Raw genomic sequence first — 16757 nt, 5'->3', positions numbered from 1 at the left:
CAATCTCCCTGCATTACTCAAGGTTCTCATCCCTTGAACCATTACTGCAAACTGTTTCTGCACTCTTTCCAATGCGTTCACCTTTTTCCTGGAATGTGGGATCCACAGGTTGACAATTCTCCAGATAAGCTCGAACAAGCATAGAGTCGGACTGTCCTCCAGCACGGAGTCAAGCCCATTGGCCCAAACTGGTCCATGCTGACCACAATGTCCATCCACGCCAAACCCTTTTCCCTGCACTTGGGTGGCACGGTGGCTCAGTGGTTAGCACTGCTGCCTCACAGCACCAGGGACCCAGGTTCGATTCCAGCCTCGGGCAACTGTCTGTCTGGAACTGGCCATGCTAAATTGCCCATAGTGTTAGGTGAGGGGGTAAATGTAGGGAAATGGGTCTGGGTGGGTTACTCTTCGAAGGGTCGGTGTGGACTTGTTGGGCCGAAGGGCCTGTTACCACACTGTAGAGAATCTAATCTAATCTGACATCCTTCTAATCCTTTCCTATCCATGACTTTGTCCAAATGCCTTTTAAAAGTTGTTAATGTACCCACCTGAAGAGCTTTCACTGGCACCACATTCCATATGGGCACCACCCTCTATGTAAAAAAAAAAATCTGTCCCACAGCTTCCCTTTTATTCTTTCCCCCAAACAGTTTAACATCACCAGTTCTGAAGAATCCTCACTGGACCCAAAGCATGAACTCTGCTTTTGGTGCACAGACGCTGCCATTTTGGCTGCGTTTTGCCAGACATTTCCGGTTTGCTTTCGCCACCTCCCAGCTTCACGTGAGCACAATGGTTCACAAAACTGCTCTCTCCACCACTCGTGCTGCCTTCAATCATGTCTGTACTTGCCTACCAAGGTCCTTCTGCTCCTCCGCCCCCTTTTTGAATTGCACCCCCTATTTCTCTGCAATGCCACCTATTCACCTAATCTACCAAGTTGCCTGTGTCCTTGAGGAATTCCAAACCGTCCTGGGTTTACAGTACTTGCAATTCCCTGTCCACCATCACAGTCACAGAACACAGCAGGGAGATCATTCAGCCCAGAGTGCCTGGACTAGTTGTTTGATGGAGCTGTCCACTAGCCCCTCTCCTTTTGCCCTGACCACCTGGTCATCTATTTTCTCCCGTGAACATGCATCTGATTCCCCTTTCAGGGTTACAAAGGAACCCGCTTCCACCATCCTTGCATGTAACGTATTCCAGATCACAGCAACTCACTGCCTGTGAAACAGTCACAGGGTCAAAGAGCGCAGAAACACACCCATCGGTCCAACACCCATCATAATCCCAAATGAAACGAATCCCGCCTGCCTGCTCCTGACCTGTATCCCCCGCCAAACCTTTCACATTCCTGCACTTATCCAAATGCCTTCTATACGTCACACCTGCACCCACATCCACCAGTCCCTCTGGACGTTGGTCCCACACATCAACCACACTCTGTGGAAAAATGTTGCCCCACGCAGAGGGTGGTATGTGTATGGAATGAGCTGCCAGAGGATGTGGTGGAGGCTGGTACAATTGCAACATTTAAAAGGCATTTGGATGGGTATATGAATAGGAAGGGTTTGGAGGGATATGGGCCAAATGCTGGCAGGTGGGACTAGATTGGGTTGGGATATCTGGTCGGCATGGATGGGTTGGACTGAAGGGCAGTACATCTCTATGATTCGCACCTGAAAAGTATGTCCCTGAGTTTTGGACTCCCTACCCTGGGGAAGAGATCTTAGCTGTTTGCCTTATCTCTGGCCCTTATGATTTTATAAACCTCTATAAGGTCACCTTGCAACCTGCAATTGAAACAAGCCCCAGCCTACTCAGCCTCTCCTTATAAGTCAAACCCTCTATTCCTGGCCACATCCTGGTCAATCTTTTCCTGGCCGCCTTTGCACATTATCTCATGTGTCCTCCTGCTGGAGCCACCTCCCTCAATCAGTGGAAACCCTTCCTGATCGTGAGGACCTCTCCTCAAGGTAACTTGGACCCAGCTCTCAGAACACGAGGGAAGGTTCCCTCCTCACCTTGGTGATGGTTATAAAATCAGGCCCAAGGAAAACACCTTTCACCCCGTCAATCCTGAAGAGCTGCCTGCCAAGAGGGGGAAAAGAAGAAACAGCAAACTGTTAAAACTGACAGTAAGGTTACTTCTGTTTGTCTGAGCGTGCTGGCTGGGGGGTGAACTTCAGAGGTGCACACAAATCTCAGAGGTCTCCCACCTCGACCGATTCCCGCCCAACTTCCTCGGCCACTTCCAGCCTCTGTTTTCAACCCAAAAGAGAAAATGCTGGAAAATCTCAGCAGGTCTGGCAGCACCTGGAAGGAGAGAAAAGAGCTGACGTTTGGAGTCTAACTGACCCTTTGTCAAAGCTAAAAAAAGGGAGAAATAGGGAGGTATTTATACCAGGCTGAGAGAAGGTGAGTCATGGCTCCAGAAGCAAAGGCAGCAATAAAGAGGTGATAATGACAGTGTTTAGAGAGATTATAGGGAGATTAGGAGCTGTGAATGACCAAGGCTGAAGCCAGTACTATGTGACAAAATATGTGGGGGATGGGGGGATGGGTGAAGCAGAGGCAAATGGAAAACAGCAGAGAAGGGCAGCAAAGGAGGACAAGGAAAGTAAAAAGGTGATAAGAGAGTGGGGAGCGAGAGAAAGAGAGACAATCAAGAAATAAGAGGTACAGAACAGTGAAAAAAAAATTTACCAATAAATTAAATAAATAAAATAAATGAAATATAATTACGGAGCAGAATGAAAACAGAGGGGTTGAGATTGGATAACTATCTGAAGTTGTTGAATTCAATGTTGAGACGGGCAAGCTGTAACATGCCTCGTCGGAAGATGAGGTGCTGTTCCTCCAGTTTGCGTAGAGCTTCACTGGAACAATGCAGCAGGCCAAGGACAGACACGTGGGCATGGGAGCAGGATTGGGTGTTGAAGTGGCAAGCTAAGGGAAGGTCCGGGACCTGATTGCGTACAGACCAAAGGTGCTCAGCAAAGCAATCACCCAGTCGGAGATTTGTCTCTCCAATATAGAGGAGACCAGTTTGGGAGCAACGAATGCAATAGACCAAATTGAAAGAGGTACAAGTGAAACGCTGCTTAATCTGAAATGAGTGTTTGGGGCCTTGGATGGTGAGCATGGAGGAGATAAAGGGGCAGGTCTTGCGCCTTCTGCGATTGCATGGGAAGGTGCCGTGTGTGATGGGAGAGGTGTTAGGTGGGATGGAGGAGTGGACCAGGTTGTCCTGGAGGGAACAATCTCTGCGGAATGCAGACAGGGGGAGGGAAGGGAAGATGTGTTTAGTGGTGGCGTTGTGTTGGAGTTGGCAAAAATTGCAGAGGATTATTCTTTGCATGTGAAGGCTGGTGGGGTGAAAGGTGAGAACAAGAGGGACCCTATCTTTGTTCTGGGAGGGGAGGGAGGAGGTGAGGGTCGTGGCGTGGGAGATGGACTGCACGCTGTCTTGAGTTCTGTCAACAACTGTAGGTGGGAAGCCACTGTTGGAGAAGAAGGAGCACATATTAAGAGCACCACTTTGGAAAGTGGCCTCATTGGAACAAATGCGGCGGAGACGAAGGAGCTGAGAGAAAGGGATAGAGTCCGTACAGGACGTAAGGTGAGAAGAGCTGTAGTCCAGACAGCTGTGGGAGTCAGTGGGCTTGTCATGGATATTAGTGGATAGACTATTGTTGGAAATGGAGACAGAAAGGTGAAGGAAAGGAAGACAAGTGTCGGAGATGGACCAGGTGAAGGTGATGGAGGGATGGAAACTGGAAGCGAAGTTCATGAATTTTTCCAGGTCAGGATGAGAGCATGAAGCCGCACCGAAATAGTCATCGATAAAGCAGTTGTGGGAGGGGACCCAGGTAGGCCTGGAACAAGAAATGTTCCACATACCCCATGAAAGGGCAGGCATAGCTAGGACCCATGCAGGTACCCATTGCTACACCTTTGATTTGGAGAAAATGAGAGGAGTTGAAGGAGAAGTTGTTGAGAGAGAGAACAAGTTCAGCCAGGCGGAGGAGAGTGGTGCTGGATGGAGATTGTTCAGGTACAGGCCCAGCCAGGCGGAGGAGAGTGGGGCTGGATGGAGATTGTTCAGGTACAGGCCCAGCCAGGCGGAGGAGAGTGGTGCTGGATGGAGATTGTTCAGGTACAGGCCCAGCCAGGCGGAGGAGAGTGGTGCTGGATGGAGATTGTTCAGGTACAAGCCCAGCCAGGCAGAGGAGAGTGGTGCTGGATGGAGATTGTTCAGGTACAGGCCCAGCCAGGCGGAGGAGAGTGGTGCTGGATGGAGATTGTTCAGGTACAGGCCCAGCCAGGCGGAGGAGAGTGGTGCTGGATGGAGATTGTTCAGGTACAGGCCCAGCCAGGCGGAGGAGAGTGGTGCTGGATGGAGATTGTTCAGGTACAGGCCCAGCCAGGTGGAGGAGAGTGGTGCTGGATGGAGATTGTTCAGGTACAGGCCCAGCCAGGTGGAGGAGAGTGGTGCTGGATGGAGATTGTTCAGGTACAGGCCCAGCCAGGCAGAGGAGAGTGGTGCTGGATGGAGATTGTTCAGGTACAAGCCCAGCCAGGCAGAGGAGAGTGGTGCTGGATGGAGATTGTTCAGGTACAGGCCCAGCCAGGCAGAGGAGAGTGGTGCTGGATGGAGATTGTTCAGGTACAGGCCCAGCCAGGCGGAGGAGAGTGGTGCTGGATGGAGATTGTTCAGGTACAGGCCCAGCCAGGCGGAGGAGAGTGGTGCTGGATGGAGATTGTTCAGGTACAGGCCCAGCCAGGCAGAGGAGAGTGGTGCTGGATGGAGATTGTTCAGGTACAGGCCCAGCCAGGCAGAGGAGAGTGGTGCTGGATGGAGATTGTTCAGGTACAGGCCCAGCCAGGCAGAGGAGAGTGGTGCTGGATGGAGATTGTTCAGGTACAGGCCCAGCCAGGCAGAGGAGAGTGGTGCTGGATGGAGATTGTTCAGGTACAGGCCCAGCCAGGCGGAGGAGAGTGGTGCTGGATGGAGATTGTTCAGGTACAGGCCCAGCCAGGTGGAGGAGAGTGGTGCTGGATGGAGATTGTTCAGGTACAGGCCCAGCCAGGCAGAGGAGAGTGGTGCTGGATGGAGATTGTTCAGGTACAGGCCCAGCCAGGTGGAGGAGAGTGGTGCTGGATGGAGATTGTTCAGGTACAGGCCCAGCCAGGCGGAGGAGAGTGGTGCTGGATGGAGATTGTTCAGGTACAGGCCCAGCCAGGTGGAGGAGAGTGGTGCTGGATGGAGATTGTTCAGGTACAGGCCCAGCCAGGCGGAGGAGAGTGGTGCTGGATGGAGATTGTTCAGGTACAGGCCCAGCCAGGTGGAGGAGAGTGGTGCTGGATGGAGATTGTTCAGGCCTCTTTTCGAGAAAGAAGCAAAGAGCTTTCAAGCCGTCTTGGTGTGGGGTGGAGGTGGAAAGAGATTGCACATCCACGGTGAATAGAAGGTGGTTAGGGCCTGCTGTCAATGCGGCGCAGGGCAGGAGAGGAATCCCAGATGTAGGTGGGGAGGGAGTGAACCAGAGGAGTAAGGAGGGAGTCAAGGTAGCTGAAAATGTGTTGCTGGAAAAGCGCAGCAGGTCAGGCAGCATCCAAGGAGCAGGAGAATCGACATTTCGGGCATGAGCCCTTCTTCTCCTGCGTTTTTCCAGCACCACATTTTCAGCTCTGATCTCCAGCATCTGCAGTCCTCACTTTCTCCTTCCTGGAGTCAAGGTAGGACTGCTTTCAACTGTCTGGGTTCTGAACTCCAAGATTGCTTCTTAAACCTTTCTGCCTCATTTCTCTCCTTCCAAATATGCCTGAAACCCACCTCTTCCCTGTCCTGCTTTGGGCCGAGTCAATATTTTTGGACCCATGGCGCTCTTGCTCATGGTGCAGTCGAAATTGTAGTTTGTTGCTGTTGTTTTCTTCGTGTGAAACTAAACCCCTACCTTATCTTTTCCCCCACACCCACAGCCTCCAACGGAGCGACCAATCCCACAAGACAACACACGTGGCATTCCTGAAGTAAGGAATACAACAGAGCTCCATGGTCATCAATGGACCGCTGTACACTAACAGGCTGAGACTGTCTGTCTGTGCGTCTTGTCACATCACCAAAGGGGGATCTCTCACTTCCCGCTTGGCCAATCCCCAGACGCATCTCCGACTGGTTAGCAGCAAGCTCCTCCCATCCTGAGCCCAGGAACACCCCAAGGTTTTGTCTTGCAGCAACACTTTCTCATCCCCAAACCAAGTTCTTCAATCCGCTGAGCAAGCCATCAAGAATGTGGCTGACCTTCGAACCCTCCCAACCTTGCAATGTAATAACTCTTGAGTCTCTCGGTGAGAGAAGTCTTGAAGACCATGAAATATTGGAGCAGGGTTGGACCCCACAGCCTCCAGGGCCCCGTGATATATTGGACAACAGGCTGGCTAGGGTTCTGACTCAACTCCATCTGACAGACCTCTCCCCATCTCTCTCTCTCTCTCTCAGTGCCTCACACTCCACAAATCTCACGTTGGGGTGGGGTTTGGGAATCCAAAGATTCACAACTCTCTGAGTGGAGGAGTGGGCCTTCACTCCTCACCGACCCTGAGTCCAGCGCTGTCTGGTTGTTGGGAACCTGGGCCACAGGGATGAGATTGATAGAATGCACTGAGCTGGCTCCCACTCTCCCCTGCAATGCCCCCAACTTTATCTATTTCCGAACACCTATCACCTCCTTGTCCCCCCACCCCAACACCTTTCACACCACCTACAGGGGCAAAGGAAGCTGGTGAGGTACTGTACCTGGCCAAAGGAGAACAGAAGGCACTTCTGGGTGCTGAGAACTCCATGGTACCTGATTCCAACACCGTACATCCAGGGATGAACTTCAAGCTGTTAGGGTTGGGTGTGTCTTGGGTCTGAATGAACATGCTTCTCACTGAAAGAGAGCCACATGGATTATCAATGGAGCTGACCAACTCTCACAGAAAGACGATGACGAGCCTCTCTTTCTCCCTGCTCCCCATAACGGCACAAAGGAGGAGGGCACATCACACAGCGAAGTCTTTGGGAGACCCGCACTGGCCCCCAATCTGCACAGATCAGTCAACCAGGATTGCAAGCAGCAGACAGTCAAACCAGCTGTTTTCGTGCCCCACCTTGTGGCGGTCGGTGGAACAGCAGTGGCAGGGGTTTCAGCAGATCAATGGAGTTGAGCTGACTTGGCACAAGGTTGAAGGGTTCCACAGAACAGGCAGAGGCCATTTGGCCCATTGTGGCCCATGCCCGTCATCAAGCACTTAACCATTTCCCAGCACTTAGCATCTCAAGTCCTCGTCTAAACAATTATTTAATGTTGCAATGCTTCCTGCTTTTAGCAACATTTCAGGGCAGAGTGTTCCAGACCTGTACTGCGCTGTGGGTAAAAAATAATCTATAAATTCCCTCTAAACCACCTGCCTTTCACTGTTAAATCTAAGGCTCCTGGCCATTGATTGCTGTACGAAGGGGACATGTTTCTTCCCGTCCACCCCATCTTTGCTCTTCATAGTCTTCTACACGTCAGTCAGACATCACCCTCTGCTCAAAGGGAAACTGTGGAAGCTGAGCCACAACAGATGGGGAGTCCACAATGCAACTGTCACTAACTGTCGTACGGTCATGTTCCACAAACACCTGATGAAGAGGCAACACCTCGAAAGCTAGTGCTTCTAAATAAACCTGTCGGACTATAACCTGGTGTTTGTGTGATTTTTACTGTTGTCTACCCCATTCTGGATTAGTGGTGCTGGAAGAGCACAGCAGCTCAGGCAGCATCCAAAGTGCAGCGAAATCCACGTTTCGGGCAAAAGGTATTCCTGATGAAGGGCTTTTGCCCGAAACGTCGATTTTGCTGCACTTTGGATGCTGCCTGAACTGCTGTGCTCTTCCAGCACCACTGATCCAGAATCTGGTTTCCAGCATCTGCGGTCATTGTTTTTACCTCGTTGTCTACCCCAGTCCAACACCGGCACCTCCAAATTATGTCACAAACCAGACAGATGAAGAAGCATCTAAATAACGACCAGCTCCATTTGGAGTGTGGTTTTTATGCGGATGACAGACCTGGACTTGATGGGAAGATTTGCTAAACAGCTCTGAACTGGGGACTTGGGGAAGAATGGAAAGGAAGTGCTGGACAGGAAAAGGAAAAGGAAAAGGAAAAGTGGAAAAAAAATTAAGTGAAGTGCATTGGAGAGCGACTGAAGGAAGAAATCGCAATGAGGAAAAGACAGTATCTCAGCGGAAAATGTAAGGAGCATGATGGAGGGAGGATTTGAAGGAAAATGAGGAAGAGGTTGTCAACACTGGACAGGGTGACAATGCTTCACTTGAAGAAAAAAAAGGACAAAATAACTTTAGTTTTTAAAGAGAGGTCATAAAGACAGAGGTGTCCAAGTATCTGGCAAAGGGCCTAGTTTCACAATGGTAGGGAAGTGGTCAGTTCTCCCAGTATCAGGTTTTTTTCAAGTTTCTTTTAGTTGTAACAGTGAGAAGCTGATACAGTGATTAGATTAGATTAGATGAGATTACTTACAGTGTGGAAACAGGCCCTTCAGCCCAACAAGTCCACACCGACCCGCTGAAGCGCAACCCATTCATACCCCTACATTTACCCCTTACCTAACACTACGGGCAATTTAGCGTGGCCAATTCACCTGACCCGCACAACTTTGGACTGTGGGAGGAAACCGGAGCACCCGGAGGAAACCCACGCAGACACGGGGAGAACGTGCAAACTCCACACAGTCAGTCGCCTGAGTCGGGAACTGAACCCGGGTCTCAGGCGCTGTGAGGCAGCAGTGCTAACCACTGTGCCACCGTGCCACCCACTGGGGAAAGGTTCCAAGCTTCAGCAGATGATTCTTGACTGGCTGCTCTCTCTGAAATCTCTCTTGCCTGTAAGAACCCCCCCAGTGTTTGAATTTACCAATTAACAAGGGGTATGTTTTTGGAATTATAGGAGAAATTTGCCCAATAAAGCAGAGATCACACAAACCAGATCGGGTGAAAGTGACAAGCTGTTTATTACAAGCGATATCGCTGGAAGAGAAATTGACTAGGCTGACACAGCATTCATCATCTGTGCAGGTAGATCAGAATTTCTCTTCCTCGAGCTGAGGAAGAATCCAGTTTTTATAGTAATCCTATACAATAGGGTTAATTAGAAATAGGGACAAAATACAATGTATCTGGAAATGCAGTCATCTAATTATAACGATGCTAATCAGAAAACAGTTATCGGAGGAATGTCCTAATTCTCTACACAAAGCAACATTCTGACAGTATCGATGGGTTCCATTACTCTATGCAGGTATGGGCTCATGTCTCCTCTGAAGCAGTGAGGTGCTTCCATTGTCCTGTCCTGGGAGTAGTGCACTTGCTGGTGCCTCTCTGTCTGACCTGTTCTTTGTGTGGCTTTGGCATTGTTGGGGGTTGTGAAACTGCCCTCAGGGCTTTGGGATAGCTGTGGGGCTTAATTGTTAGTGGATGCCTGAAGTGTATTCCCTGTCTCTGAGTGCTGTCTAGTTTCGTTTGCCAGCCTGCTGAGGCATTCGGAGTGTTTTAGTACAGTTTGGCCAATTTTGCTTTTGTGGGCCTTTTGTGGGTTGGCAGGGTGACAGATCTTTTCCCACAGGGATGTTACGGGAATTGGAACAGCTCCTTCATTACCTTGCTGTATCGTGTTGGTTGGATTTTAAAATAGTTAAGTTACTTCAAATTCCATTTTCTTTTGTTCGTGTTTCAACTGTAGTGTTTAAATAAATTCAGTTTGACCAGCTGCACCACACCTGCCTTTAAAACTTAGGGTCTAGACGACCTTCTGCTCGTGTTTAGAGGGGGTCTGGCTTGGTCCCTAACAGCAGCAACATGATAGATTCTATAGACTATCTCCAAATAAAGAGAGAGGCACAGAATTGGTCTCGAGGTTTGGAAAGACAACAGTGAGCCAAGAATCACATAATTATTAGGACACAGAACGAGGCAATTTGGCCCTTTGCATCTGCACCGTTTCTGTGACCAACTGCCAGTTTCCAGCCTTATTCCACATCCCGCCACCCATCTCTGCTCAAGGACCCAGCCACCCAGGAATATCTCTGTTTCAAAGGACAATGCCTTCTGGGGCTTATTTGAGCCCTGCTGGTCCTGCTCCAGTGCCATCAGGCTGTATGTAACCTGATCGAGTTTTGCATTGGCAACGTTCAGTGAGAGCTGCTTGGGTTTCAGTGTCTAGGCAACATGGAGAGCCAGAAGCAACACGAGTCACAGCTCTGCGCTGGGACTGACAGCCGGCAAATCCCTGCACCGTGTCAATCAAGGGAGATTAAGCATGGGTTACCTTCCAGGGTGAAGAAGCAGGGGCTGAACTCTCACTTTCTCTGAACAACAAAAGCACATGACCCCAAGCAGTTGCAAATGATAATTAATGCTCCTCATTCTTTGCAGCCACATGCTTTGCAAGCAATTGTCAGTGGTCTCGCTGGGCAACAGCTTGAAAGAAACACAGGCCGCAGTGGTAATGGAACAGAATCAGTGCTCCCTCAGATACAGAAGCTGAGAATGATTCAGCACCAACCGTGCATAGTAATGAAAGCTCCCTTGCCAATCAGTTTGAGACACCCCTTGGGGCTACCAGTTATTATTAACACTCACTGCAAGTACTTCATGGAAGTGAAAAGGTTAGAGCTCAGGAGGAGGCCATTCGGCCCATCGTGCTGAAGATGCCTCTCAGTGCTTGCTTTTGTTAAGGACCAGGCCAGATCCGCTCAAGACATTTCAAGAAAGTAGCCCAGACCCTAACTTTGCTTGCTGTTTTAAGCAGGTGTACAGTGAATATTGCAGGAGATATGCCACTGGCCAAACCACTTCGTTTTAAACAAAACAGAATTTATCTGCAATATTACCGAATTAAACAGAAACAAAAGAGAACAGAATATGGGATAACTTAACCGAAGAGACAGATTACCCCAAAGCAATGATGCTGTTCCAAATTCCTGCAACAATCCCCAATAAACAGCCCTTTGCAAAAAAGGTAAAATCAAACCCAGGATCTTACAGGAGAGACAGATTCAACATGGAACACCATGTCGCTGTTTCTTAGACCAGCAGCCTCAAAACTGACTGACTGCTTTCAGTCAACAGCCAGACTGCTAAAACCCAAAGCAAACCAGAGTAAACTGAGTTGAGAGAACTAGCCACTCCCCTTTCATTGCGCAAGTGTTTCTTTTGAACTTGAAAGCCCTTTGCCTGAGGCAGTATCTGTTCGCTATAATCAAATGGTCCCTAAAACCCTTCAAACCTCGATGTTTCTGAATCGCTGTTTTACGACCTCTCTGAATAAAAAAAGCCAAAGACAGCATAACGTTGTTAGAGGAGCATCATCATCACAAGTCTTCCAGAGGAAGGAGTTGACCCTGGCTGAGTGTTGCAGACTGACACATTCCAAAGTCCAGGATTACGTGCTGAGGGATGCACTAAAGCCTTGGACAGCTGCCGCCAAGGTGCAGTGGGGCAAGACCACTGTCCGAGGTCCTTCTGCTGAAGTTAAACAGGGGTCTTTTTGGTTATCAGAGCCTCCCATATGTAAGTATAGTCTTGTACAAGTAAGAAAAACCTTTGGTCTGTTTGCTTAACAGAGTCAAACTCCAATGTTTGTTTGTTTCTTCATATGCCACTGCATAGAACTGAACTGCTTTAGTGATTACTTTTGTATGTAAAGATTTTTTTATGAAGAAAGCATATTTTTGAAATCTAAAACTGCACGATGGGCCTGGGCCTTAGTCTTTCCCTCTCACCTCTCCTGAATGCACAAACTGTGCTCCAGCACAGGTCCAAGAGACCACTCCAGTCTGGATTGAAAAGTCAGCTTTTGGGTGTCTCTCTCTCTCTCTCTCTCTTTTGGTCATTGAAATGAGCTGGGGGTCAGAACTGGGCCCATGAGCACGCGCAGTTCCATCCTCACGCTGCCAAGGACAACTGTCACACCAACAGCAACACCGAACCTAGTCTCAACTCTGTGTCCAAATGTGCAGCAAATCGCTCACAGTTCCTTTCAACAATGACACATGGGCAACACAGACTGTATGAAAAGTGAACAGCCAGCTGAACTCGTGATCTGGAACCTGGATGAACTGTCCAAAGACAGAAGCTCAGTTGGTCGATTTCCATTAACTGAGTTCTAAAATGAAAACTCAGTCTTAGGAATGGTCATAGAACCAGAGAATCCCTATAGTGAGGAAGCAGGCCATTCGGCTCATCGAGTCCACACTGACAGTCCAAAGAGCATCCAAGCCAGACCCACCTGTCCCTGGAACCCTGCCTTCCCATGGAGAATCCACCCAGCCTGCAGGACAGTACAGGCAATTTAGCATTACCAATCCAACTAACCTGCAGGTTTTTGGACTGCGGGCGACCCGGAGGAAACTCACACCATCAAGGGGAGAGTGTGCAAACTCCACACAGAGAGTCCCCCGAGGGTGGAATCAAATCCAGGTCCTTGGCACTGCGAGGCAGCGGCGCCATCAACTGAACCATCGACCACCATGAAACTGCTGGACTGTCGTGAAAGTGAAGCAAACCTGCTGTCCGCTCCTGACCTGGCCACCAGGTGACTCTCAGCAATATGGTGGACTCCAGACTGCCTTCTGAAATCGTTACGAACGAGCTGGATCGAACCACGAGAGAATTGCCGCAGTTCAGAAGGTGGATCAAGACCTCCTTCGAGATCAGCAATAAAATGCTGACCTTCCCAGAGACACTCGCCCTGCCATGGGTGAAGCTGTTTTAAGAAGAGAAAAAAAAGACTCTGACCAGCTTACAGGCAACGGAGACCGAAGTTGATGGTTGCAGAAGGTTCTGACATCCCAAGCCACTCCCGCTCCATTTCTTGGTCAAACACATGCGCCTCACGTGCTGGCCTGTGTGTATTCTGAAAAATAGCAATCTTGTAAGCACTCAAAGGATCAAGCAGGCAGGCAGTCCAAGCTGAGGCATGAAGACACAAAAGTCAACCTTTTCAATTGCTTGCTGGTTTGGCAGTAAGATACAATTTTACAACGGGCTTCAATTTCAATTCAATTGAACTCGGGCACTACAGAAAGCAGTGGGAGGCCCTGGGCTGGTTGGGCACATCTTTATAAATCCACCTTTTCGATCAAAAGTACCTGAAGCAATGAGGTAGACTCAGCTGAGATATAATCACTGCCTGGACCGCTTCCAGCAAATGGTCTGTTGCCCTGTTGTGAATATCGTGCGCCACCGTGCAAGATCAGGAAGATTCATTGCATCCCTACAGTATGGAAGCAGGCTATTCAGCCCACCATTTCCACACCGACACTCTGAGAGCATCCTCCCCCTCTCCCGCCCACACAGACCCATCTCCTTCCCCCTTCCCTCTCACCCTACATTTCCTATGGCTAACCCACTGAGCCTGAACATCACTGAACACTATGGGTAATTTAGCATGGTCAATCCATCCAAACCTGTACATATTTGGACTGTGGAAGGATACCACAGCAACCCAGTGGAAATGCAGACACAGGGAGAATGTTCAAACTCCACACAGACAGTCACCCGAGGGCGGAATTGAACCCAGGCCCCTTATCCAGTCCTCATCCACAATTACTTTAAAACTTACCAAATTATGAAATGCACCTGCATTGCCACATCTATCACTTAACCAAAACAAAAACAAAGAACATAAATGATAAAAATCTCAAATAAAAGGAGGCTCTCTGGACCCAAAATGTTAACGATTTCTCCATCCACACAGGCAGGCAGACCTGCTGAGTCATTCCAACAATTTCTATTTTTGCTTCACACCTACCACTTGCCTGGGTTTATTCCCTAAAATTAGGTCCAACATCATCCCCTCACGTGCTGGCTGAAAAAGCTCTCCTGGACACGTCTGAACAATGGTGCATCCTCGAAGACTTTGCATACTAGTGTGATGATGCTGTTCATTTAACAAGGTTGTGTTGTCTTTAAGTTTAAAAAGATACACTTGTACAATGAAAGGGACGTGGCCAGTTTGCTCAGCTCAGTTTTCTCTGATTTGGTTTAGTTTGGTTTGGTTTGGTTTTAGCAGTCTGGCTGTTCACTGGAAGCAGGCAGTCAGTCAGTGAGGCTGTTAGTCCAAGAAACTGCTGCATGGAAGAAGGTGTTCTGCGCTGAATCTCTCTGTCATCTCTCTCTCTCTTCTAAGAATCTGTGTTTAATTTTTCCTTTTTTGCAACAGGGTGTTTATGGGGATTGTTGCAGGAACTGGGAACAGCATCATTTTGTTGGGGTAGTCTGCTGGGTGTTTGGAGATGTTAAGTTATTCAGTATTCTGTTGTTTGTATTTCATTCAGTAATTTTGTCAATGAATTCTGTTTTGTTAGAAACTAAGTGGTTTGACCAGTGGCCTCTCTCCTGGATTATCCACTTTACACCTGCTCAAAACAACTCGCAAAGTTTGGGTCTGGGCTACTGTCTTGAAATGTTTTGAGGAGGTCTGGCCTGGTCCTTAACACATAGTTAATATCAAGAGAGTTTAAATCCTCCGACACTGCTCACCTACTATTTTGATACGTTGAGATTTGCCTCCATATTTCTCTCTCTCTCTGATTGTTTGTGTACCTCCAGCCAAGTGATGGCCCCTGAAGTTTGATCCGTTCGAACATTCTAAGATATCATCACTCCTTACTTCAGCAATTGACCCTTTGAATAACAGAGACAAACCAGGCCAGAATTCCTCAAAACATTTCAAGAAAGTAGCCCAGACCCTAACTTTGCTGGTTGTTTCAAGTATGTGTACAGTGGATATTCCAGGAGCGATGCAGCTGGTCAAACCACTTAGTTTTCAACCAAACTGAATTTATTTATAAGATTTCTGAATGAAACACAAACCAAAGAGAACAGAATATAGAATAACAACCTATCCAAAAAGCCAATAAACTGTCCCAACTTGATGATGCTGTTCCAAATACTTGCAACAATACCCATAAACACCCCTTGGCACAAAAGGAAAAATCAAACACAGCGTCCTCCAGGAAAGACGTCAGAGAGAGATCCGCATGGACCTGCTTCTTTGGGTCCAGCAGCTTTTTTGACACAACTGCTGAAAACGAAACTAAACCATTAAGCTGGTCCCCAGACTTTTTAAGAGTCTGTGTCTTTTATGAACTCTTTGAAAAAAGTGCCAAGGACAACATAACCTTGTTAAAGGAACAGCATCGTCACCCACCACACACGCGCGCGCACACGCACAAACCGAAAGAACATTAGATGCTGGAAATCAGAAATAAAAACAGAAATTACTGGAAAAAACTCAGCATGTTTGGCACCCTCTGCAATCTAACAATACCCTTTCAGAAGAATGGCAACCAGAACAGTCCTCCAACAGTGGCCTTACCAATCTCCTGTACAACCACATCATAACATCCCAACTCCGCCACTCAATGGTCTGATCAAGGAAGGCAAATGTATGAGCAAAAACATCCTCATTAGGATGATGGTTCAGTTACAGTTGAGGTGCAACACATTCCACTAGTACCAGTCCCACCTTCCCCAAGAACGTACCCAGCGATCCAGGAATCTAAAGCTTTTCCTCCTGCTCCAACTCTTCTGCCACACATGCATTAATTCTATCCACCTACTCCTGTACTCACTAGCATGTGATACCAGAAGTAGTCCAGACATGACACTTTTTGTGTCCAAGCTTGAAGACACTTCTTAAAAACCAGTTACCTAAACCCAAATTTTTGACCATCTGTGCTGGCACCCTTTTTACCCTAATACTGTCCTACAGCATGGAGACAGGTCCTTCGGCCTAAACTGGTCCATGCTGACCCCATTTCCCTGCACTTACTCCATTTCCTTCTAAACCTTTCCGATCCATGTAATTGCCCAAATGCATTTTAAATGCAGCTAATGTACCCACATCAACCACTTACGCTGGCAGCTCATTCCATATGTGTACTACTCCCTGGTAAAAAAAGCTGCCCTCAGGTTCCTTTATATACTTCCCCCTCGAACCTTAAACTGATGCCCTCTCACCTTCTATTCAAAAACCTGGGAAAAAGACTGAGCACATTCATCCTATCCAGGCCCCTCATGATCTTATACACTTCGATATGAATCCCCCCCTCAGCCTCCTACATTCTGAAGAAACAAGTCCTAGATTGTCCAGCCTCTCCCTATAACACACACTGTTGAGCTCTGGCAACATCCTTGTAAATTTCTTCTGCGCTGTTTCCATTTAATGACAATCTTCCGAAAGCGAGGTAACCAAAACCCAAGACAAAATGCGGCCTCACCAATATCTCGTACAACTACAACATAACTTCCCAATTTCCATACTCAATGCCCTGACTGACGAAAGTTAATTTTGTTTTATAATGTTCGAGCGAGCCATCACGAGGAGAGCTCTTGTGCTCGTATAACGCGATGCACTGGAAAACATTGCTGCAACCCACAGCAGCAGTGCAAAGTGCCCCTCACCAGGGCAAGAGGGCTCGTGTGGCAGAGCAGTAGCATCCCACCTCTGAACCAGGGAGTCTGGGTTCAATTCCCACACCCTCCTCCCTGAGGTGTATGTGTGTATGTTTGTGAATGATATCCCTGAAGTGAGTGACCAGAAAACATCCTTCACCAGGGCACATGTGGCCAGGCCTGTGAAAACCAAGTGGATTTGGGGAGGACTGTGCCCACTCCCTGAGCTCGCTGCAGCGACAGG

The 16757-nt window shown here is 48.4% G+C and overlaps 1 protein-coding gene across 2 annotated transcripts in view; it reads right to left on the bottom strand.

Annotated features, from left to right (window-relative positions):
- The window catches only part of nfu1 (NFU1 iron-sulfur cluster scaffold homolog (S. cerevisiae)), a 31521-nt gene that overhangs the window by 14606 nt on the left and 158 nt on the right, over positions 1-16757 (bottom strand). The window contains exons 2-4 of one of the 2 annotated variants that reach the window (XM_060856501.1): positions 12859-12968; positions 6803-6938; positions 2025-2091 (exon numbers count right to left, since the gene is read on the bottom strand). In XM_060856501.1, the coding sequence (XP_060712484.1) occupies positions 2025-2091; positions 6803-6938; positions 12859-12968 (313 nt within the window). The remainder of the gene's footprint in view (positions 1-2024; positions 2092-6802; positions 6939-12858; positions 12969-16757) is intronic. The other variant, XM_060856502.1, reaches the window with a different exon arrangement.

This window comes from Hemiscyllium ocellatum, chromosome 48, assembly GCF_020745735.1.
Source record: "Hemiscyllium ocellatum isolate sHemOce1 chromosome 48, sHemOce1.pat.X.cur, whole genome shotgun sequence".
In the NCBI taxonomy this organism is placed as follows: domain Eukaryota; kingdom Metazoa; phylum Chordata; class Chondrichthyes; order Orectolobiformes; family Hemiscylliidae; genus Hemiscyllium; species Hemiscyllium ocellatum.
This window is presented reverse-complemented; position numbering and strand designations above follow the sequence as displayed.